Source organism: Petaurus breviceps, unplaced genomic scaffold, assembly GCF_028583685.1.
Source record: "Petaurus breviceps papuanus isolate PSGF00001 unplaced genomic scaffold, PetGlider_PUasm1.0 188, whole genome shotgun sequence".
NCBI lineage: Eukaryota > Metazoa > Chordata > Mammalia > Diprotodontia > Petauridae > Petaurus > Petaurus breviceps.
The window spans coordinates 7741063-7765221 of NW_027185804.1; the positions used below are offsets into that span (position 1 = coordinate 7741063).

General features: G+C 44.7%; 1 protein-coding gene across 1 annotated transcript in view; it reads left to right on the plus strand.

The window, feature by feature from the left end:
* Nucleotides 1–24159, plus strand: part of MICAL2 (microtubule associated monooxygenase, calponin and LIM domain containing 2) — a 264175-nt gene that overhangs the window by 186076 nt on the left and 53940 nt on the right. Inside the window, exons 31-33 of the mRNA XM_069091238.1 lie at nucleotides 5797–5900; nucleotides 11068–12394; nucleotides 23611–23726. Of these exons, the coding sequence (XP_068947339.1) occupies nucleotides 5797–5900; nucleotides 11068–12394; nucleotides 23611–23726 (1547 nt within the window). The remainder of the gene's footprint in view (nucleotides 1–5796; nucleotides 5901–11067; nucleotides 12395–23610; nucleotides 23727–24159) is intronic.

Genomic DNA, 24159 nt, shown 5'->3' on the forward strand with positions numbered 1-24159 from the left:
CATTAAAGTGCATTAAAATGAAAGAAACTGAGGCTCAGAGGAATGGGTCTACGGTCACACGGATTGTGCACACTTTCAGACTCCAAATTCAGTCTAGACCTCTTTCTACCATCCCTATTGAGCTCTCTTCAAGATCTAAATCCTATGCCCCTATGAGTGGTAGGGTGTAAGCTCCTTGAGGACAGGGGCCCTCACTTTTCTATCTATGCCACAGTGCCTGGCACATAGATATTTTATTAATCCTTGCTGATTGATCCATCTATAAAATGGGAGTAATACTTAAACTAATTCACAGAATTGTGGATAAAGCAAGATGGAACTGGTACCAAGTGTTACTTGGCCTGATGAGGGCTGTGTTTACTCAAGTTCCAGAACAGAAGAGACAAAAGATATCCCTAACCTAACTGAGAAAAGCATCACAGTTTAATCTCAGGAGAAAAATCTCAAATAACTTATTCCAAATGCAACACGTCCTGGGAGTTTGGAGATGCCTGAATAGTTACTGTTATTCAAAGGAACTAACAGAGTTGAGCTCCCCATGATTGGAGTTTCCATCTTGGGATGGAAAGAGGTGATTGTGTTATTGGCAGTCAGATGGGAGGGAGGGAATTGGGTATAGGTCAGAGGAGACAGGATGTGGGTTTAGGCTTCAAGTATGTGTGTAGGAGGGAGGGAGACAGGCAGACACAGATGGTCCGGGACTCTCAAGTTGCCATACAATGGTCAAGCAGTAGGTGTCTTAAGCCTTCCAGAAGGAAACAGAGCAGCTGTTCAGGGAGGTTAAATGATTGTGTGATTGTAAATCTATCTACTCCAGCTTCTCTCATTTTGCAGATGAGGAAACTGATTCCCAGGGTTCTAAGTGACCTTGACCAAGGCCACCCAGTAGCCAAGCCTGCATTGAAATTTGGATTGTCTGATCCCAAATCTAAACCTGGATGTATAAAATGACATCAGGATCGTTAGGTGCTTTATAAACATTTGCTAATTGGTTGAGCGTTCAATAGAATAGGATAACGCTTGAACAAATTGCTTGTTTTGGTCAGGGCTGTGTTAACTTGAGTTCCTGCAAAGAAAGACAAAGAGATCCCCATCTGGTCTTGAGGATACTAACACATTCTTTTTTTAAAAAAAAGATCTGGAGTTTTTAGTAGACCTCAAGCTTAATGATGTTTAAGTCAGCAATGTGAAAAGGCAACCCGATCAATTAGTAAACATTTATTAAGTATCTACTATGTATCTTAATTCAAATCTGACCTCAGACACATAGTAGCTATATGACCCTGGACAAGTCATTTAACCCTCTTCGCCTCAGTTTCCTCATCTGTAAAATGAGCCAGAAAAGGAAAAAGAGCAAACTACTACAGCATCTTTGCAAAGAAAACCCCAAACAAGGTCAGGAGCAGTCAGACACAACTGAAAAATGACTGAATAACAAATGTTCCAGACACTGTGTTGAGCACTGAGGATGCAAAAAGAGGCAAAAAAAACAGTCCCTGCCCCAAAGGAGCTACAATCTAATAGCCCCCAAAACTAGTGTTCTTAGGCTGTACTAAGATACAAGTAGTCTCTGGGAGAGGGGAGTAGGGAAATTCAGGCAATATGAAAACAAAACTATCTATCTATCTACCTATCTATCTGTCTGTCTGTCTGTGTCTATCTATTAATCTGTCTTATCTATTTGTCTGTCTGTCTTTTTTTTTAAAGACAAGTAACCCACATAAGGGAGGAGGTGATCATTCTGTTGTACTCTGCCTCCATCAGAGCGCATTTGAGGGATCGGGCTTGGTTCTGAGCATCACATCTTAGGAGGGATATTGAGTGGGGGAACATTCAGAGGAGGATGGTGTGGAGTTTCCAGTTCAGGCCACATGAGGATGGGTTGGAGGCTGCAGGGATGGCCAGCCTGGTGTTGGGCCTAGCAGTACTCAGGCATTGGGAGGCTTGTCCTGTGGAACAAAAAATTGGATTGTTCTTCTTGGCCCCTGAGGGAAAAATTTACAGAGAAGACTTGGGTCCTGTAGTGGGGGAAAAGCTTCCCAATGATTAGCACTGTCCAGAAGTGAAACGGGCTGCCTTGGGAGGTGGCCAGTTCTCCTTTTTTACCAGAGATGTGATGGCTTCTTATTTATTAGGGGCATTGGAGGGGTGGGGGTAGGGACGCTTGGTCTAGTTGGGGTTGGGCCTTTTAAAGTTCCTTCTGATCTTTTAGTTTATGATTCTATGAAGTGCTATGAAAGAGATTATGGTTTTTATTGGGGCTCCCTCTAAGATGACAGAAAGTAGTTCCAGCTGGGGAGACATCCATGAGAAAGCCTGTGGACACACTCCCACCAATGCCCTCAGCTCTTTCTCCACTGGACATGGGAGTCAACCAGGAAAAGAGGGAGAGAGGAAGATGAGGAGAGAGGAAGGGAAGAAAGAAAGGGAAGAGCCAGAGTTGAATGCCCATCCACACAGACAGGGTAGCTTTGTGAGCCCAGAGGATGAACTCTTGCTGATTAGTCTCGGGATCTTTGTAGGAGTTGTCTGTAGTTCTGAGGCCAGCCTCCAGAGGGAACTCCAAGGCTTCAGGAAGACATTAAGAATGGTTTGAACAGCTCTGAGGGAGGGAGTTTCACTGGAAAGTTGACTTAGGGGAGAAAGGCAGGGCTTGGCTCCCTCTGGGAGAAGGAGGATGGGAGAAGGGAGGGGTGGGCCAGGGAAGGCCAAGGACAGGGCAGCCCCTTCTGATTCATGTGTCTAGTTCTCAGAGAACTTGCTGAAGGCTGGGGCTGACCCCCTGGTCAGTGGGGACCCCAGGGCAGAGCTGGCAGTCTTGTTCCTGAGGGCATTGAAGGTGGGGACCCCTAGACTGGGGGGAGGGGTGGTAGGAAGGCGTGACCACAGAAGTGGAAGTCAATCAAGAGAAGTTGCCTACAATGATTGAAAAAAATTCTAAGGCTCAGAAAGAGACCGCCTCATCTATCAAGGAAGGAAGGCAAGGAAAGAAATAGAGACCATATGATGGACATTTGAGGGACGCCCTTTAGGAAGGACAAGAGGACCTTCTGCCCACTGCTTTAGCCCATTATCCCTAGAAATACAGCCCCTCCAGAGGTGGCAAGGCACTTTACACACCTCTGAACCTTAGTTTTCCTCATTTATAAAATGAGGATTTTAAAAAGCACTCTCCCTTACAGGGTCAGTGACTCAATCTGGTAACCTGGGACTGAAGTGAGGCAGCCCAACATTATAGGCTAAAGATTTGGGTTCAAATCTTGTCCCTTCTACTTACCACCTTGTGACCTTGGAAAAGTCACTTTTCTCTGGTACTCAGTTTCCACATCTTTAAAATGATGAGACTTATTTAATAATAAAAGTCAAGGGAAGGAAGCATGGGTATGTGTGTACGCACACATACCTTCCTTTGCCTGAGAATCGTAATTAGATCCCTACGCCCCTTTTGCTCCTGGAGAGGGCATGACAATCAGTTGGAACTCCTCGGACCAAAACAGCCTTCTGTGACCATTCCCCTGTATGTATTGTCTCCCCCATGAGGCCAGGGACAGTCTTTTTGTTGTCTTCATAGCCCCAGCCCTTAGCACAGTGCTTGGCACATAGTAAACACTAAAATGCTTCTTATTCAATCATTCATTTCTTTCCAGTTTTAAATCCTGTTGGCCTCTGACTCATCTGGGCCAGCAGGGAAATGCTTGGACCCCAATTTTCGGACCTTGTCTACCTGACCTTTCCACCCCCTCACCCACCACCCTCCTGATGACAGTGCTCTTGGAGGAGCATGTCTACTTTGGGATGCCAGCTGAGGCTGAGGCAGGAGGACGGGCTATAGAAGGGGACCCTTGACAAAGGCTTCCGGGGAGTTGGACTCTACAGGAGAATAGGGGAGGCAAACAGAGGGGGCAGCCCAGTATTGTCAAGAGCTGATGAGCCTTCCCTGTAGGAGAAGAGGGAGGGTGGAGAGAGAGGAGGAGGGCCCTGGCAAGGGCCTCAGGCTCTAGGCAGGAAGAGCAGTAACAATTGATTCATAAATCTTAGTGTGCGGGAGGAATTGGTCCAATTGCCTTTTTAGGTCAGAACACATTCAAATGTGAACTGGGCAGGAGGCCTGGGTGGAGTGGGTGGCCAGCCTCCAGCCCCACATCTGCTGGGGAGGCCAGGAGGGAGTGGGCAGGCATAGGCTTCCCCAAGAGAAGGGGCCTGCGCCTCTGCAGTTCCTTGTGCCACAACCTCTGTCTCTTTACCCACCTTTCGGCTTCTTCCCTTTCCCACCCCAGGGAGGCTGTAAGGGAACTACTGGAAAATGCTGAAATCACCTGGGCATTTGCCTCCCCAGTCCCCATTTTAAAAGGAGGATGACCCTCCTGGAAAGGATTCACATGTGGGAATCTCATCTATAAGGCAGATGACTTGCCATTTCTTTAAGTGTGAGAGAATGAAATGGGTGTGTAAGAGACAATGAGTATGGAAGAGAGAGAAAATGAGCCAGGGAGGGAGTGTGTACCAGAGAGTGAGATTGTGCATTGGAGAGAAAAAGAGGAAAAAAATGTGTGTGTGTGAGAGAGAGACAGAGAGAGAGACAGAAAGGGAAAGAGTGTGTGTGTGTGTGTGAGAGAGAGAGACAGAGACAGAGAGGGAAAGAGAGAGAGAAACGCAGAGGGAGGGAGGAGAGATGAAAGGGGAAGGAAGGGGGGAAGAGAGAGAAAGGAGAAGGAAGAGGAGGAAGAGAATGAGGACAAGGGAGAGAGAGAAGGAGGGAGGGAAAACGAGAGGGTGGGAGGAAAAGAGAAAGGGAGAGAAGGAGAGAAAGACAGAGACAGGAAGGGAGAGGAGAGACACAGAGGGAGAGAGGAGAGGGAAGGAGAAAGGGAGGGGGAGAGGGAGAAGGAGAGAGCATGCTTATTTAACTGAGTGCCTGGGAAGGGGGGCCAGAGGGGAAGTGAGGGAGAGAAACAAACTAATGAGACTCTGGGTATGAAACAACTGTCATTCAGGTCATTTAAAATTCCCTAATGACTAAATTAATGACAAATTAGCTTCCTCTTTGTGCTGCTTCTGAATGCTAGCTTCCACGAGGAGTCATGCCCCTTCCCAGTCCTGGGTCTGCCGGGCCTGCTCTTCCAGTCCTGGTGTGGGCATAGCCCTCTGGCCAGGAATGGCAGGCCCTGCCCCAGGAGGAGAGCCCTCCCCCTGCCTGGACAGTGGCCTTTGCCTCCCATCTGCCTCTGGGTTCATTCTCATGCTTCCTGCTCTACCTGGCAACCTTCTGCTTAGGTTGGAATGGTAGCAAACACCTTGGTCTGCTGTTTCCATCACCTTTGTATTTGCTCACAGCATTCTGGGGAAAATACTATTCTAGAATCCTGTGGAAAGACTCATGGGGAGTTTTTTTTAAGGGGTTTAATAAACCATCCTCTTCAATTCTAACAAATCCACAGCTTAAACTGGGACAATTTATGTTGATAAGGCATGTAGCCTAACCTCTCTGATTCCCTGTTCACATTATAGAGGTACAGAGTGTAACAGGTTTCAGGGGACTGGCGTGCTCTGGGCCCAGGATTACCTGGGTACTCGATGCCTATAATGCCCTGTCCTTGGTACCCACGACTCTCTGAGTCATGAGGACGCTGGGATCCCATGTGCTTGATAACCAGCTTTTCTGTATCCTTGGTCCTTGCCTTTGTCCATTCCTCCTCCCTCTCTTCTCTCCCTTTCCTGGAACAGGTTGTACACAAACTCACTTTCCTCTCTGTTTTTAGAGATACTCTAACAGACATTGTGTTCTTTCCTGTCCAGATCTGACGTCACTGAACAGTAAGAAATCTGTGCTGCCTTCTAAGGACCCTCATTCTTCCTCAGCCCCCAGTCCTGGGAATCCTGGTGATGTTCCCCTGCCTCAGGTATGACTACCAAGATGTCTACCTTGACTTCTGAGGAAGTAAAATGTGATATCCATCTTCTCCCTCCCATTGCTGTCCAAAAGCTTCCTGGCACCCTACGAGGTGAACAGCCCAGAACAGGAAAGGGGCAGAGAAGGGGCTAGCCCCTAACATTCATTAGCTGTAAAGCCTTGTATAATTTTGTTCAGTTCTTCTACCCTCCCCCATCATGCATAGAGTTGGCACCAGGATTATTGCCCTACAACAATAATCCCTGTGGTAAGTTAAATGTAATATGTACCATGCAGACAGCCAGAAAATTCTTTCTTATGGGAACCAGTGAGGTACCAGGGCTCAGTTCCCTACGTCCAGGGTAAGAATTGCATAGCAGGAAGTAGGCCAACCTCTTAATCCCCTCTTCAGATGTCAGGGGCTATATTCATCCTTCAAAAAGATCAAAGGCTCCCAAACTTTCAGGCAGATGGTATGATTTGCTGCACTGACTTGAAATGGCAACTTTCTGAACAGTGGGACAAAATGAGGGGAAGAACCCCCACATGATGGTGAATCAGATTTGGAAGGGATAGCAAGAGGTCATGTCGGCTATCCCCCTGCTTCCATGTCTCCAGCTGAGAGGAGTAGCTTTTCACCATACTTGTTAAACTCTTTTAAAAAGAAGCAGAGTTGGAAGGGATTCCAGTGACTGTCTAGTGTAACTCATGCTGAAGAGAGACATTCTGCAACCATCCTGACAAGTTGTAATTCATCTATGGCTTGAAGACCTTCGGGGGGGGGGCCAACTCCCTCCTGAGGCTGTGCATTCCAATTTGGGGTGGCTGTCCATTGTGGTTTGAGGTAGCTATCCGTTCCAATTTGGGGTGGCTGTCCATTGTGGTTTGAGGTAGCTATCTGTTCCAATTTGAGGTGGCTGTCCATTTCAATTTGGGGTGCATCTAATAGTCAGGAAGTTGTCCATCATCTCAAACATACATTTGGCTATTCACACTTTCTGCCCATTGTTCCTAGATCTGCCCTTTAGGGGTCAACAACAAATGTAATATCTTTTCTGAAGAATTCTTTCACGTCTCACCCCCACCCAACCTGAACTTTCTTGTCTCCAGCCTAAACATACTCAGAGCCTTCAGAAAAAAAATCATCACATGGCATGGACTTAAGTCCTTGGTTACTTTCTTCTGAACATTCACAAGGTTATCATCATCCTTTCCATTTTGGTGACTAGACCTGAGCATGAAACTCCAGATAGATCCTGACCAGAGAGGTGGGGCAGTGGAGTTATTTTTCTTTGGAATAATTTTTAAATTGGTAGAAAAACTAAAGGAAGGGCTAAAAAAGTCTAAAGTTGATTGGAAGATTTTCCAGGACAGGAACCATGTTGCCTCTTGTCTTTTTGTCTTCTTACATCACCAAATTCAAAGCTTTGTGTTCCTGATGTTGACAGACTGGCTAACTTCCAGGCACCTCATCATTCTCAGACCACTACATCATCATTGCCATCCTCTTTCTCCTCCTCCTCCTCCTCACCATTGCCTGTTAATCTAAGTCATTTATAGAAAAATGAACAATAACAATAGCTAGAATCTATCCAGTCTTTTGGTGTACCACAGCTAGACATTTTTAATGAAGGATGGTGCTAGCCGTCATGACAAAATTTGGGAACAGAACTTATCAGTCATAGGCAGAGGCTTCACATCACCTTTTTTTGCCAATGATACCCTTAAGTCCAAGTGATACAACAAAGATGCACAGATTGATGCAGAGCAACTGGAAGAAATAATTTCATTTTGAAGCCCAGATGTGATGAAATGAGAGTGGAAATTGAGGAATTACTTCCCCGTGAAGAGAGGAAATCTGGCGAACTCGAAGACATTAAAAATCTTCACTTAATACAAACTCCAGGAGTTCTATGTAAGAGCAAAAATAGACAGTTCTCACTTTATGTACATTTGACTTCACATGAAGAATTCTAAAGGAAATATGCATTCCATAAAACCCCCCAACCTATGGTAACTTTGCTGGGCAGTACTGTGCTCCTTTCTCTGGGTGCTTTGCTGCCTCCCATCCCCCCACCAAAAAAACTCTCCAAGTGAAAGCAGAAGAACTGAGGCATGGAGAGACCACCACTGTCTGATGGGGGACTTGGCTTGGGACCTCCCTGTCTAGAGAGGAGATGCTCATCTCCTTCCACCTACCTGCCCGGCCCCATGTGTCTGTCTTTTGTCTGTCCACTCATGTATCTTGTATCTGTCCCCTGCTCTCATGTATTGCCTGTCTTTCCCTGTCTGTGTCCATGTCCAGCCCACATGTATCTGCCCCTTAGTATTCTTCCTTTAGATCCCACCAAAACCCAACATGGCTGACCCAGGCCTGCTCTCCCTTCTCATCCAGGTATGGCAGGAGACCCTCTTTTTCCTACCCCTTTCCCTCCTTCCTTTCCCCACGTCCACAGGCAAATTTGCATTAAGCAAATAGTTTTATAGAGGTCTGCAGAATGGTTTGCCTAAGTCAAAGTTTGCCTAGGTCTGTGATGCTATTGTCTCAAAAGGTTGGAAGTGATAGGCTCACTCAGAATCAGATTTTGGAAAGCTCTTTCTGAGTTTGATGGCACAACTCTAACTAACTGACCAATTATGCTAAAATAGAATCATTAAAAAAGCCCATATTTGCTACATCCATCACAAACAAATAAATTTTCCTATGCTCTTTGACATAATATAAAATAAAAAATTCCAGACCTGTACACAAGACTATATTCTGTGGCTGTTGCCATGGTAAGGACCATGATGGGGATGGTGAAGCTATCAAGGAATATTCCTGGGGAGAGATGTCAAATGTCATCATGGTGGAAATATCTTGAAAAAGATGTTGACTCATGAAAAGGCATTGGAAGATTGCAACAATATCTAGTGGGCATATGAAGCAAGATGATAATAATAACAACCTAGAATCCCATATTGTCTAATTAAAAGCTGCCAAAGAAACATGTGCGTAGACCTCAGGATGGAGGGGAAGTATGTGAGAGCAGATAAGACACTCTTAATCAATAATTAAAAGGAAATGCCAGAAGGTTATGGTGATATAAAGAGTCAAAACAATGCAAAAAACAAAACAGGCAATTCAGCATCAAAGACTCTACTACAGAGTCTTGAGGAGCAAAGAAATCAGAGAGGAAAGAGAATCCCCAAAGTTGGAGGATGTGGGGCAATGCTGGTTGCCTATGCAGCTTCAAGAAGTCCAATGATGAATATGCAAGTTGGATCAAACATGAAACAGAAAGCTTGTGTGCTATAAATACAATGAACAACAGAAATTATTTTGTCAAGTAAAGTGCCTGAAACTCTAGCTTCTCTGCAAAAATGGAAAATGGTGGGGTGGAATAAGGTCAACTAATTAGTACAGATGCTTCACAGAGGCACATGAATTAACTAGCAGAGAACTTTACCAGCTTCCTCTCAGACCTGAGTGTGATCCCATCTTTCTTAATAGAAGATATTATTGCATCTATTACCCCAAGATGAGAATACCAATGATTCCTCAAAATATAGACCAATTATATACTTAGGTATTTTGTGTAAAGCATTTGTTGTTTGTATCACGAAAAAAAAAGAAAGATGTGCCCAAATGTTTTAGGAGTGCAAAGCCAACTTATCTTTGATTGGCATTATCAAACATGTCACACCAAAGCTCTATAGCCTTTACTGATGATCACAAAACCTTTGTCTCAATTCTGCACACCTGGCTTGTTCACATGCCACAGATTTATAGGGGAAACTCAAGCATAGGGATAGTCCTAGAACATTTGATGTCAACTTAGAAAACTGATCTCTAAAACATGGCATGCCACAATCATGTTAAGAATAATTGGTATCAATCATGGTATCTTCCAGGAATATAGCTCAAACTAGTTATGATTTTGCATAACTTTAAAGCCCATTGCCACCATTCCTGAATAGAAGTGAATTTAAGTCCCACATCAAAAAGAAATTCTCATTAATACTTTTCATTAATCACGTAATTACATAGATGGCATCAAATTATATGGTTCCAAAAGCACACTGAATACCTTCTTCATACCGTGGAAATTTTCTTCCATGATATCAAAATGTCATTTAGAATCAACAAGTGTAAACTTCTTAATGTGCACTAAGGAAAAACAGAGATGGAAGAATGTGGGCTTGAATCTGAAGGTAAAATCAAACCAATGGCCAAAGGTGATATTTATAGATACAGTAAGCAATCATTTTCTCCACTGGCACAGTAGTCAGCAAAACATCCAACATAAAAGGATAATAGTAAGTTTGGTGACTTGTCTCTATGATCTTTTTTATCTGAATTCCATCAAATAAGAATAAGACAATAGTTGACCATCATGGGATCATGGAATGAAATGAGGCACCACCAGGGGCACATAGCCAGAGGTCATCTAGTCCAACCCCTGTCTTTTTCCAGATGAGGAAACTGAGGCCCAGAGAAGCTAAGTGATTTAAGCAACCAAAGTTGAATAGGTAGTAAGCATCATGGGATTCAAGGTCAGATCTTTTGAGTCCAAAGCTAGCATTCTTTCCACTCTCGGTTCAGTTCAGTCATGTCTAATACTTTGTGACTCCCTTTGGGGTTTTCTTGGCAAAGATATTAAAGTAGTTTGGCATTTCCTGCTCCAGCTCATTTCATAGATGAGGAAACTGAGGCAAACAGTTAAGTGACTTGACTAGGGTCACACAGCTCGTAAGTGTCTGGGGCTGGATTTGAACTCAGGAGGATGAGTCTTCCTGATTCCAAGCCCAGTTCTCCATCTATTGCACCGCCTACCTGCCTTCTTTCCACTCGACCATGCTATAAATAATGTAATATTAATAAACCCGTAGATAAGTACTGGCAGTCTTATGGTATCCATTTTACAAATGAGCATTCTGAGTTTCAAGGATATAAAATTACTTTCCCATGCTCATCATTATTTTGACCACCACTGCCAGGATCCTATCACCATGATGCTGCATTTCCTCTCACCAAAGACGCTTTCCTCAGTTGTAGTTTTGGCTCTATTCCAACACAGCCATCAAGAGCTTGGGGAGGGAAATGTGTGAGGAATGGTCAGGGAAATGAATGCCCATAGAAAAGTAATGAGTAAAAGGGATTGCTTGATAATTTCTTTTATGTTGACTTCCTCCAGGTGACATCATACATCAGTTCCCCTGAAATCACAAGAGGACATTCCCAGCCTCAAAGTCCAGTCATTCAGGGAAGAGTCCACATGCGAGAGGTGTGTAAGGAAATCCCCCTCTATGTACCTCATCATTTCCAAAAAGAAGCAAAACATCCCCTGGTGACACCTGAGGGAGACTCCTCTTCCGCACACAGGCCAAGGGATTCTGGTGTGAAGAGTTCCAATGGCCATAGGAAAGCCAAAGCGATTCCTTGGGAAACTTGGGGTACACAGGATGGTCTAGATCATGGTGGAGTAGAGACAAGCAGCAGGACATCTCTAGCCTTATCTCCTGAGGAAGGCCAAGGAAATGCTGGCATAGGAAGTAGGAGGGAAGACTACCAACTGAATTCCACTGAAGGGAAAAAACAATGCTTGAAGAAGTTGGTCCTCACTCAAGAACAAAAGTCTCAGCTGCTGGACTGGAATGATGCTAATGCAGAGAATCTAAGCCTGGGCACAAGAGAGAGACCACAACCAACACATCCTGGAGGTGATAAAAGAGGTGAAAAATCAAACCTGGCTGACCCCTCATCGTTTCCTGGGCCCGCCTTGTCAGACCAGAGAGGGACTCCAGAGGGAGCCTGTGGCCCAGCACTGAGGGCTGCAGGGGAGTGGACAGTATGCAGACCCAAATCCCCTCTACGCCTGATAGCAAATGCAATCAGGAGGTCCTTGGAGCCCCTCCTCTCTAGTCCAGAGGGTGGAAAGAAGACAAGTGACTCCAGACCAAAGGTACCTATGGAGGACTTGTCCTTAAATGGCCCCCACCCCAGTGTTCACTCCCAAAACTTAAGGAAAACAAGTTATAGTAAAGACTGTGATGTGCAGAAGCCTAGTCTCATCTCCTTACTGGTACCTGGAAAGGAGAGAGGGACCACAGACTCAGCTTTTTCATTACATGGTACCACCGAGGCACCACCAGGGGCACATAGCCTTTCAGATAGAGCTGCCCGCGCTCGCAGTTTGCCTGGTAGGCAAAAGAAGCCTATGACCCTACCCTCTACCAAGATGGAAGATGTCTTTGACAAAGTTAGTCTGAAAGAGGTACTGCTGGGGAGACCTTTGGACCAGTACAATGCCCTGACAAAAAGAAGTAGTCTCTTCTCTTCCTTTAGACTCAGAGAAAAAGCTAATGAGAACCAGGAGTCAGCAAGAACAACGAAGGATCTCAGCAATGTCTTTAGTAACCCAGGAGCAATGGACATCTGCCACCCTCCAAAGATGCCATCACAGCCATGGAGTAAGTCTTCCTCGGGCCAAATGGACATTCCTTTCCCTGGAGAAAACTCAAGTAAGTGCTTTTTTTTCCTGGCAAGATTTCCTATAGGAATCAATCAGTAGGCATTTATTAAGCACATACTATCTACTAAACACTGTTCTCAGTCCTGGGAATACAGATCCAAAAAATGAAATAATTTCTGACCTCAAGGAATTTACATTCTGATAAGGGAGAGTACAAGTAGACATAGGCTCCTATTGTAGGAATAAAAATACCAATAAATACAATATAGGTGTGAGAGGGGTAGAGGGAATCAGGAAAGATTTCAAGTAGAAATCAAAGCTTGAGATGCATCTTGAAAGAAGTGTGGTGATTAAAAAATTTCAAGAGACATAATTTCTGGGCAATCTAATCGTTTTATTAATAATGCCAGCATTTTAATAAAAGGATGGTCATTTGGCCATCTCTCTCTTAGACCAAAGACAATAATGGTGGACAGGCTCATGGCATGTATGTCCACCAGAAGAGGGGTGTTCTTGAGAGTAGCAAACAATTCTAATTGGCTAACAATTAATGAGAGAATGAATATTACAATGAAAGGCTCAACCTGTTCAAATGAACTTTGATTATGTCATTTACTTCTAAGTTACCCCCAGCCTTCTATTCAATCTATTCAAAGAATTTATCCCCACCCAAACCTGAGAAGAGCACAATGGCATCTCCTTTTCGGTGGGGTCTTAATCCAATCTCATTATAAGTAATGTCCTTCCACAGACTGAACTTTTGAAATCAGGATTTCAGAAAAAGGTGGAACTCTGGATTTCCCCAAATCATTGGTTATTAATAATAATTTCTCTTAGAAGAGAGGCTTTCTATTAGACATCATTGAAGAGGGAGTGAATTCCAGGAACCAGCATAAAGATGGGAGAATGGAATATTGTGTGAAGGAACAAAGACAAGGGTGATATGTTTAAATTGCAGAGAGCAAGAGGGCTAGACAAATAGGTGAGGATTAAGTTGTGAAGGTCTTTAGAGGTAATAGGGATAGTCTTATCTGTACCTAAGGAAAATAACTGGCAGCAGTGTGGATTGGAATGGGGAGAGACTTAAGGTAAGGAGGTAAATTAGGAGACCATTGTAATAAACTCTGAAAAGTGAAGAGGGCACAAATGAAGGTGGTAGCTGTGGAGCAGAGGGAAGTCAAAGCAAGGGATGTGCCAGGAGAAATGATGATTTAGCAACAAATCAAATACATGGAGTGAGAGGAAGCTAGCTGGGCCAAGGGATATTTACAAAGCCTCAGAATTGTTTGGTTAAAGTTTAATCAACTTCGTGGGCATTCTGTGGAGGAGGTTGTGTAAGAATGGGCCATCTTAAAAAGATCCAGAGGCCAACAATCTCATTGTGTGTCAACAATACAAAATGGTAGCTAAAGAAACTAAGGGAATCTTAGACTGTCTCGGGAGAAGCAGAGTATCTGGGGATAATAAGCAGGTGAAGGAAGATTCTCTCTGAACTCTTCCCTGGACAGACCCCACTGGAAGTATGGCATCCAACTCTGGACTCTACCACTTGGCAAGCAGAACATTGATAGGCTTGCATGTCTAGAGAAGGTCTAACAAGATGGTGAAGAACCTTGAGACCATGTTGTGTGGGAATCAGTTGAAGGAACTGGGGACATTTCTCCTAGAAAAAGGAAGACTCCGGGGGAACATGAGAGTTGTCTTCATTATTTGAATGTCTGTAATGGAGAAGAGGGATTAGTTTTTTCTGTTTGGTCCCAGATGGTAGAACCAGGGCATTGGGGGTGGTGGGGGGGAGACAAAGACAAATTCAGGGATGATGACAAGAAATGTTTATAATAATAATAATAGCTAGCTTTTCCATTGCACTTCAAGATTTGCAAAGTGCTTTTTAAATATTGCATTTTTTTCTATGGCAACCCTGGGAGATAGATACAATCATCATCATCATCATTATTTGAATTGAAAATATTTCCTAATGATTAGAACTATCCTGAATTCAAATGGACTGCCTTAGAGGATGGTGGACTCCACCTCTTAGAGGTCTTAAGGCAAAGCCTTGATGTCCATTCATTGGGATTATTATTTATAAAAGAGATTCTTGTTCATATATGGGTGGGGCTAGGTGGGCTCTGAGGTCCCTTCTTCCCTCAAATTTTGTGCTTCTGTGTAATCTGAGATTCTATTCCTTTCAACACTAGGCAGAAAATGTTAGCACTTGGATTCTCTTGTACCCCCTGTACAATTTGGCAATTCACTTTTTTTCCCTATAAATAAGGTAATTCACCTGCTTCAAATCCAAAATGCCCTGGGTCTGGTAAAGAGAAAGATGGCAGTTAGTGTGAGGAACATTTGGAGAATGGCAAGATGTTTGAGAGTCAGGACCAAGGACAGGCATGACAGGGCTTTGAACTTCAGATTATTCACGGGGGAGTTTAGGACAGCCCTGCTGTACCACCCCCTTCCTACCTCCTCTCTCTTATGGCACAAAGTATTACTTGTGGATCCCAAGAGTCAAGAAATTGTCAGAGTCCCATAGATGCTTTTACAGAGCGCTAACAGGTTAAGAGGATCCTAGTGCTGAGTCTGAGGGGCCACAAAGATCTTCAGATCTTTTTCACATCTCCCTCATTTTAAAGTCATATAAAAATGACAATATGGAGCCTCCCCAAATCCTTGCCCCCCACTTCTTTTTTGAGAGACAGGCAGTAAAAGTGTAATGACTATGCCACTGAAGAGTCAGGAAGACCTGAGCTCAAATTCCACCCTAAAGAGTGGGCTCTACATGACCATAGGCTCTATGTGACCATGGGCTCTATGCTTCAGTTTCTTCATCCATAAAATGAGACAGTTGAACTCTAGGGCCTCTAAGGTCATTTCAAGTACTAAATCAATGATCCTGTGAAAAATTCTTAGATTGCCCAAAGCACATGAAGAGATTCTGACCAGGTTGAGTTGCTCTGGACCCTGCTCTAGAACCAGAGGAATGTTTTTTGGGGAGGGCAATTGGGGTTAAGTGACTTGCCCAAGGTCACATGGCTAGTAAGTGTGTCAAGTGTCTGAGGCTGAATTTGAACTCAGGTCCTCCTGACTCCAGGGCCAGTGCTCTATTCACTGTGCCACCTAGCTGCCCTAAACAGGAGGAACTTAAAGAGATTCTGACCAGGTTGAGTTGCTTTGGACCCTGCTCTAGAACAGGAAGAACTTGAAGAGATTCTGACCAGGCTGAGTTACTCTGGACCCTGCTCTAGAACAGGAGGAAGGGAAAGAAAGTTGGTTTGTCTTTCTTCTCCGGCAGCAGAAGTGACCCAGCCTCACTGACTCAAGAAATCATTCACACTCACAGTACACAGCTGGTCATGTCCAGAACCTGCTGAGCAACAATCAGATGGTGTCCCCTCAATGGAAGCATAGGGATGAAGCTTGTGGGAGGTGTGGTTGACAGCCTTGGGAATCCCCTGTGAAAGAGAAAGACTGGCCAGACTCTGTGAATGGTGGGAGAAATCACAAGTGAATCTATGAGCCCATTGACTGCCTCCCAAATCTCCAGGCACCATAGTTCTTGGAGGTGCTGCAGAATTTCAGGGAGAATTGTAAGACCCAGAAGATTTTCTTCCCTTGCCTGGTCAGAGAGGGTGCTGTTGGATCATAGATTTTTAGGACCGTAGGCTAAGACCTGGAAAGGCCCTCGAAGGCCTTCAAGTTCAGCCCCATTTATTTATTGTCTTTTATTTTAAAAGAGAAAACAGAGACCTAGAGAGGTGAAGAGATTGCACAAAATTATGCAGATAGTTTTTTTTTTAATGGCAAAGTCAGAATTTGAACTCAGGTCTTCTGACTCCAAATCCAATGTTCTTTCTGTCTGTGCCATATTGTCTCCCATTGGTTTAATCTGGTTCTTTGTGGGGTAAGGTGAATATGAAGATATAACTATCATCATTTCCAAATAACTCCATGCTGGGCACTATATTAAGATGTGTGTCCTGAACTCTGAGACTTTGCCATACAAACAAGACCTCTGAGACCCAGCTCTGTCTATGGGGAGCTATGGATGGATGCTAGTGTGGGGTCTGGAAGGAAGCAGAGGAGAAGGGAGAGGGCATCCCACTCAAGCCACTTCTACTGGTTTGGACTGAGAGGCAGTATGGCACAATGGAAAGAACACTGGCCTAGGTGGAGAAATGGGTTCTTGTTGCAACTCTACCCATGTGATTGCTGTGTGACCTGGAGCAAATATGTCTTTTGTGTTCCCTTCTGCAAAATGAGACGGTTCAATCAATCAGCAAGCATTTGCTAATCACTGAGGGAGTGCATGTCAGGCACCTTGCTAAGCACTAGGGAGACAGAGAAAAGGCAAAAAGGCAGAACTAGTCCCTGCCTTAAAGGAACTTACATTTGAATGGGGGAACAACATGTACATATATACCTATATACAAGATACAGACAAAGTAACCTCACAGGGGAAGGCTCCAGAAATGAGGACAGTACAAAAGCCTCTAGTAGGACATGATGCTTGAAGGAAACCAGGAATTCTAAGAGGAAAGAGTGAGGAAGGAGAGCATGCCAGGCTTTGGGGACGGTCAGTAAAAAGGCTTGGACATGCCTTATATGTATGGCATGTAGACCAGTATGACTGCCATATAGGAAGGAACCAGGCTGTGAAAAACTTTCAGTGCCAAACAGTGGAGTAACAAGGAGACACCAGAACTTATTTAACAGGAGAGTGACATGGCCAGGCTTGCGCTTTAGGAAAATGATGTTGGTTGGCATCTGTGTGAAGAATGGATTGGAGTAGAAGGAAATGAGGGAAGGAAGGAGGGAGGAAAGGGAGGGAGGAAGGGATAGAGAGGAAGAGGGAGACAGACAGACAGAGTAGCTGAGAGGGGATTGCAGTGGTCCAGGTGAGAAGCGACGAGGGCTTGAAGTAATGTAGCGGTTGTGTGAGTAGAGAAGGGAACATGTGTGAGGTTGAAATGATAAGCTTTGGCCGTGGATTATACATGTAGAGGACATGACAGTAAAGAGGTGAGGATGTTGAGAACAAGGGTGATTCTAAGGATTCCAAGGATGGTGGACCCTTGACAGTAGCAAGAAGTAAGAAGGGTGGATTTGGGGGGAAGATAATGAGTTCTATAATGGATATATTGAATCCAAGATATCCTGATATCCAGTACAAAATACCCAGTGAACAGTTTGTGATTTGGGGCTGCAACTCAGGAGAGAGATTAAGGGCTGGATATATAAATTGGTGAGTCATCTACATAGGGTTGATATGAAAGCTGGGGAGCAGATGAGTTTGCTAAGAGAGAGTTTGGAGAGCACATGGTCTGCAATAGAGCTCTGGGGATGTCTGCAGTTAACGCACATGACGTGGATAAGATCCAGCAGAGGAGACTGAGAAGGAACAATTGGACAGGTAGCATAAAAACCAGGAGACAGCAATGTCATAAAAACCCAGAGAGGAGAGAAGATCCAGGAGGGGAAAGTGGTAAATAGTGTCAAATGCTTCAAAGAAGTGAAAAAAAATGAGGCCCCAGCAAAGTCACTTAAGAAGTCACTGGTAACCTTGGAGAAAGTGGTTTCTGGGAATCATGAGGTTGAAAGCCAGATTGTAGAGGTACTGAAAGACTGGGGAGAGGAAGTGGGAGCATTGAGTATGGATGGCCTTTTTAAAGAATTTGGCTGAGGAAAGGAGAGATAGAGAACAATAGCTAATAGGGAATGGTGGGATTTCATAAAGGTTTTTGTTTTTGTTTTCAAAGGGTGGGGGACTCAGAAGTTCCTTCCAGCCTTAATCCTTTGGTTGAGACAGACCCAATGGAAACATTCAGGAAAGAATTATTTCCAGGCCACACTATTCAGGGGGAGGTAGTGGGGAGAGAGGGAGACAGCCAATAGGTAGGTACATTTCTGCTGGCTCCCATAACCCAGGTTAAGCAGGAATTTTATCTGTGTTTGAGTTAGGCCAATAAAATTGTGCAGGTGTGGATTTGCTTTAGATTCTCTTAAAGGTGTCTGCAAGAGAGGATTTCCTATTTTAGCTAGAAGATCTTAATCTTTTTAGTTTTTGGCACATGGTTGGCCTGGCTCCCCAACAGAAATTAGGTCACTGTAGGTCTCTATTAGACATTGACTACTTCTCCCTACCATGTTAAGTAATGTGTTCTCCTCCTTTGGGGGTATTTCAGGGTTTGCTGGGTGACCTGATAGGTAATCGGTCCTTTCCTGGAACAAAAGGGCCTATGTCCATTCATCACCTAACCTCCTGGCAAGCCCTGCCTCCTGCTTCCCAGTGGTCCAGCCTTCTAGCCAAAGGGCACCATACCCCACCAAAGGAGAAAGTGGCTCTGTAGAACTCAGAGCTAGTAAAAGGAAAACTGGGTTCCTGTTGCAGATATCCCTGGTCCAGAGAACAGCACAGAGGAGCTTCCTTTGTACCCAGCCCACTTCTTGGGGAGCCAGAGGATCAGGGCCTACATCCCCCACTCTCCCCTCCCCCCACAACCTAGGCTATGAGGGCTCTTGTTCTCAGCCAATGGAAGGTCAAGAAACTTGCCTTTGTTCAAAGAAGACATCAGGCTTCAGCACAGAGTCCCTGGCAGGGAGGGAAGCAGGTGCTTCGGTGGCAGCGCCTGTTTATCCAGCAGCCCTTGTAACTCCAGTTAATTATTGATGGGACTTCAAGAGGAGGGATGAGAAGGGGGTAATTTATTCCCGCCAGGAAAAGAAACAAGGGAGCAAATAGCAGGTTTTGGTCTAAATCTGAACAGGAAGTTGCTTGAAGGTTAGAATTGGAGAGCTGAGGAGTCAGGCGCTTGGCTGTGACATCTTGCTCTTCTTCTCTCTTGCCAGCACCAATCTGTGCTGCTCAGATGACCAGGCCACACTCAGGGCCTCCAGCCCCAGGAGAACCAGTGGGCCCTGATAGGCCTGGGCCAGTGTGGTGGAGGACCAGCCTTAGAGTTAGGGAGGCCTGGGTTCAAGTCCTGTCTCTTACCCATTCTAGCTGTGTGACCATGGGCTACCTCTTAGTGCCCCAAATGACTCTCTATAATTTACAGGAGAATTACCCATCTGGATTGATGGAGGGACTTCTCATTCTGGAAGTTTCCTGACCCCAACCCCCACAGCTTACAATTCTATGGTGATTGAAAGTTTTAAAAGTACACCCTTCGTAATAACCCTGTGAAGTAGCTAGCATCCCTGGGTGGGGTGTCCTTTTTCCCAGATGAGAAAAGTAAGCCTCAAAAGTGCTAAAAATGGCTTGCTCAAGGTAACACAGCTAATAAAGATGAGAGTGGAACTCCAGCCCAGATCTCCTGATTCCCATCTAGGCCCCACGTTCTTCGTACTCCTTGGGTCCTACATCTGTATGTCCTCATTCACAAGGATGAGCCAAGTAAGAATCAGAATAGTTCAGGACAAATCCTATCCAATCAATCATTCACTCAGTCAGTCATCAGCCATGTATTAAGCACCTACTACTACGTGCCAGGGACTGTGGTAAGTGTGAGTGAAACAAAAACTAAAGTGAAATAGGGCTCAGCCCTGCCCTCCACCAGCTTACACTCCAGCTGGGGAGACATCATACAAACATGTGCCTACAATGAAGGCCAGCTAGTCTGGGGAGGGAGGGAGGGCAGCAGCGGGAGCAAAGAACTAGAGATGAGGAGGGCAGGGCAGAGCCCCAAGAGTTGGAGGACCTGGGCGACCTGACTCCTCCATTAATTTGCTCTGTGACCTTTGGAAATCCGTTGAGTTTGACTTTCTTCAGAACTCTTAAGTCTCACTTGGCTCTGCCCTCTGTGACTTGGACAACGTCTCTGTTACTGGGAGGAGAGAAGACGTCTCTGAGTCAGTGGGGTTAGATTGGGTTAACTACCAGCCTGGGAGGCAGGAGGCTCAGAGCCAAGTCTGTTTCACCCGCGAACGACTGTGTGACCTTGAACAAGTCTCTTAACCTCAGTGGCTCTCCATCATCAACATGTTGTTCTACATCCCAGACTGTCTAGCCATTTGCCCTAGAGGAAAGATTTCATAAGACATATGCAAAGACAAACTAAGCTGATAACGGCAGCCCCCTTGCCTCCCCATTTTTTTTTTTCCTAAAGCTCGATTTAGTACAAGGAATTTCAGTTTGAGACATCTGCCATCATAGTAGGAAGGGACAGGATTGGGAGAGAACAATAACTTTAACCTTTCCCCTAAACCATTCTGTTAGGGGCTCTTTAATTCATCATGGAAGTCAGTCGGTGAATTTAGAATTTCTGCCAACTAACTTCTCCGGACGCCAGAACATTGGAACTGGAATTGTCCTCAGAAGCTGCCTTCTCTAACTCTCTTGTGTTACAAAGAAGCTTAGGCCCAGAGTGGGTAAGGGACTTGGCCAAAGCAACACAGCAAGGTGGTGTCACCAGGAAGCCAAAGTAAAAGGCACAGGACTTTAGTTTTTCATTCTTGGCATGAAAGGGGGAAGAAATGGTTCAGAAATTCTAAGGAAAGCCTGTGCATTCGTATCTCAGGTAGGGAGAAGCGCATCTCACTCTGGGCCAAAGTTTTCCACCTGCCACATGGAATCTGATAGCTTTTAGCTCCTCTCCCAGCAAATGGACTAACTATTCCTCACTGTTTGTTAGGTATGGGACGGTTTTGGTCTTAGATAATATCAGGCATAGTGGATTCAAGTTTCTGCTCCGCTAATGATTAGCTGAGTCAAAGGACTTGGGTTCGATTCCTGCTTCTGACACTCATTGCCTGTGCAACCTTGGCAATTCCTTCCTCTCCCTCCCCCCCCCCCGGGGGAGGGGCTCAGTTTCCTTGTCTGTACAATGAGGAGCTTCATTCAGAATGACCAGTTTGTGAGGTCCCTTCCAATTCTAACACTGCCTGAATCTAAGCCTACTTCTGAAGAATGAAAGGGTACTTTGAAAGATCTGAAGAAGAAAGATCTTTGAAAGATCTAAAGACCAAAATCTCCCCTTATTTTTCCCCCAATATATTTTTATTTCATTAAAATTTCCCCATATACATTTAAAAAATTTTTAACATCCATTTAAAAATTTTTTGAGTCCCGCATTGGCTCCCTCCCTTCTACCCCTCCTCCTTCCTTGAGAAAGCAAACAATTGATATTAATTATCCATGTGAAGTCATGAAAAACATATTTCCATATTAGCTATATTGCAAAAGAAAACACAGACCAATAAAAGAGAAAAGTACAGAAAGTAAAAAAGTAACCTTCAATCTGAACTCAGAGTTCATCAGTTCTCTCTCTGGAGGGGGATAGCATTGTTCATCACGGGTCCTTGGGAATTGTCTTAGACCTGTCTCCATCAGAGTAGTTATCTCCTCTCCTTTTTCTTTTTTTTCTTTTTTGGAGGGTGGAAGGCAAGGCAATTGGGTTAAATGACTTGCCCAAGGTTACACAGCTAGTAAGCGTGTCAAGTGTCTGAGGCCAAATTTGAACTCAGGTCCTTCTGACTCCAGGGCTGGTACTCTATTCACTGTGCCACCTAGCTGCCTCATCTCCCCTTGTGTAGGGGAGCATTGATTTAGAGCTGGAAGGATTCTCTCTCTAGATTGAAAGGGACCTCAGAGGCCGTCTAGGAAACTGAGGCCTAGGAAGGTCAAATCATTCACCCAAGGTCACACAGGTAGTGAATGTCAGGAGCAAGATTTGAACACGTGCTGTGTCCCATGGATGCCATCCATTCCAGGCCCCTCATTTCGCAATCAAGCAGCTGGCATAGTGAGAAGGAGCTAGCTCTGGAGTCAGAAGAACAGGGTTCAGCCTCCCACCTGTGTAACCTAGGGCAAGTCATTGTTCTACACATCTATGCACTCACTTATAAAATGTGTGTGTGGAGGGGTGGGGGGTACGGAAGCTGATGGTCTCTGAGGTCCCTTGTAACTCCATGATCCTATGACTCAAAGCTCGGTGAAGTTAAGTGACTAGCCCCCAAATCACTCAGGTAGCAGGTAACAGAACCAGAATTCAAATTCAGGTCTTTCTAACAGAATCCAGCACTTCCCACTGTTTCATGCAATTTTCCTAAGGTTTGTTTCCCTTTCAGCTGGAGAAAAGCAAAAAGCTACCTGGAAAGAGGATGGTAGAGTTTAACCATTATATTACCACTGAACACACACACACACACACACACACACACACAAACACACACCTGCTCAAATATGGGCTTACACAAGAAACTAGGATGCAATAAATTATCAGTCACCTGGGCAGGGCCAAATAACTTACTCCCCAACAGGGCTATTCATTGCCCAGAGCTGGGCTAATCCAGATGTTAATCATTAACCCTAGAGAAGGTCAAAATGGAAAGGCAGATGTTTCCATATGAAGATACCAGGCACCCATGGGTATTCAAGTCATGGACAGAGATGAGCCCAATCCTTGTCAGAATGGGCATGGGCAGAGTGTTACCACTGACTCTGCCTTAATTAGGGTTCCTTCAGCCACAGGCTATTCTGTGTCTTGTGCCCTCTCCCCCCTGACAAAGCCAGACTGCCCCATGGGAGCACATTGTTGGGATGTCCACACGCCCCCCCACCTCCGTCCCCACCAATCTTTCCTGATGTTTTCATCACTGCCCTGATGATGTGATAATATTCTTACGTGGGGAAAAGAAAAGTGGTATTTGTTTAGACATAATTAATGAAATATTTATGTTGCATGAGACTGTGTGATAAAGCCCCGCGCTGGCAGAGTCCATTTGCTTCTGATTACATTTGTGATTTTTTTATATGACCAGACATTCTGACGCCAGTTCTTTTACACCGAGCAGATGTCATGTTCTAAAAATGGGTGCCAGATGCCGAGAGCCACATAAGGGTAATTTGTTTAAGAGCTGGCTTGGACTTTTTGCATTCAATTAGACTGCGCGGTGACCCTCACACAATCGTTTGAGGTACCATGGCTAACTTCAGACATGCATTTTAATAATAGATTTCATTTCTGAATGCGTTTGAAGCCCCATGATCCATAAATGGTGTTTAAGGAATTAATTGATTTCTACATAATACTCTGTGTGTGTGTGTTTTTAAAATATGGACACCAAGAGCTGTGCAAAGCCCTTGGCCAGGGGCCAGAGATTTAATTAACGTGGGGAGCCAAATTTCAGATTGCCCTTAGGTAGCTGTGCTGCTTAGGCTTAGGGCAGGTGCAGTGGGCAGGGAGGGAGAGGGAGTGTTGGGTCACGAAATCTGGGAAAGAAATCGCTTCTGCTTGACTGGGTACTTTGTTCCTATTTCAGACTTCGAACACCTACCTGTCAGAGCACAGATGACTGAGTGTTACTCCTCATCCTCTTCTGATACCACCTCCTCCTCAGATGGTGAATTTGAACCCAAACCTTCCTTACCACTAAAGGTAACCTGTCCCTTGGCAATCAAGGAAAGGGTTGACTTTGTAGGGGGTGGCCGTTGTTGTTGACTCTTAGGAGAACTGTGAGTTTCCAACCCAGAGCATTCTCAAGCTGACACATATTTTTACTTAACAGACTTACCTGTCATAGCATCCTATGCTTAGGTCTTCCACTCCCCTTGGCAAGAGCCAAGAACCGTTCCTTCTCAAGAGTTGTCTTTTCATTTTTAAAATCTTTCAGGTCTCACAGATGAATCTTTTCTTTCTCTAAGAAGAACTTCATTTGAAGGAGGAGGGAAAAAAACCCCCAAGACAGCAACATATTTACTTGAAACCACTTTGAAACTGCAGCTCTAAAGTGGTTTTAATATGAGGTCCAACAAGCAAACCATCGAGAAATGAAAACAAACAGATGCCTATGTCCCCAGGGGGAAACACA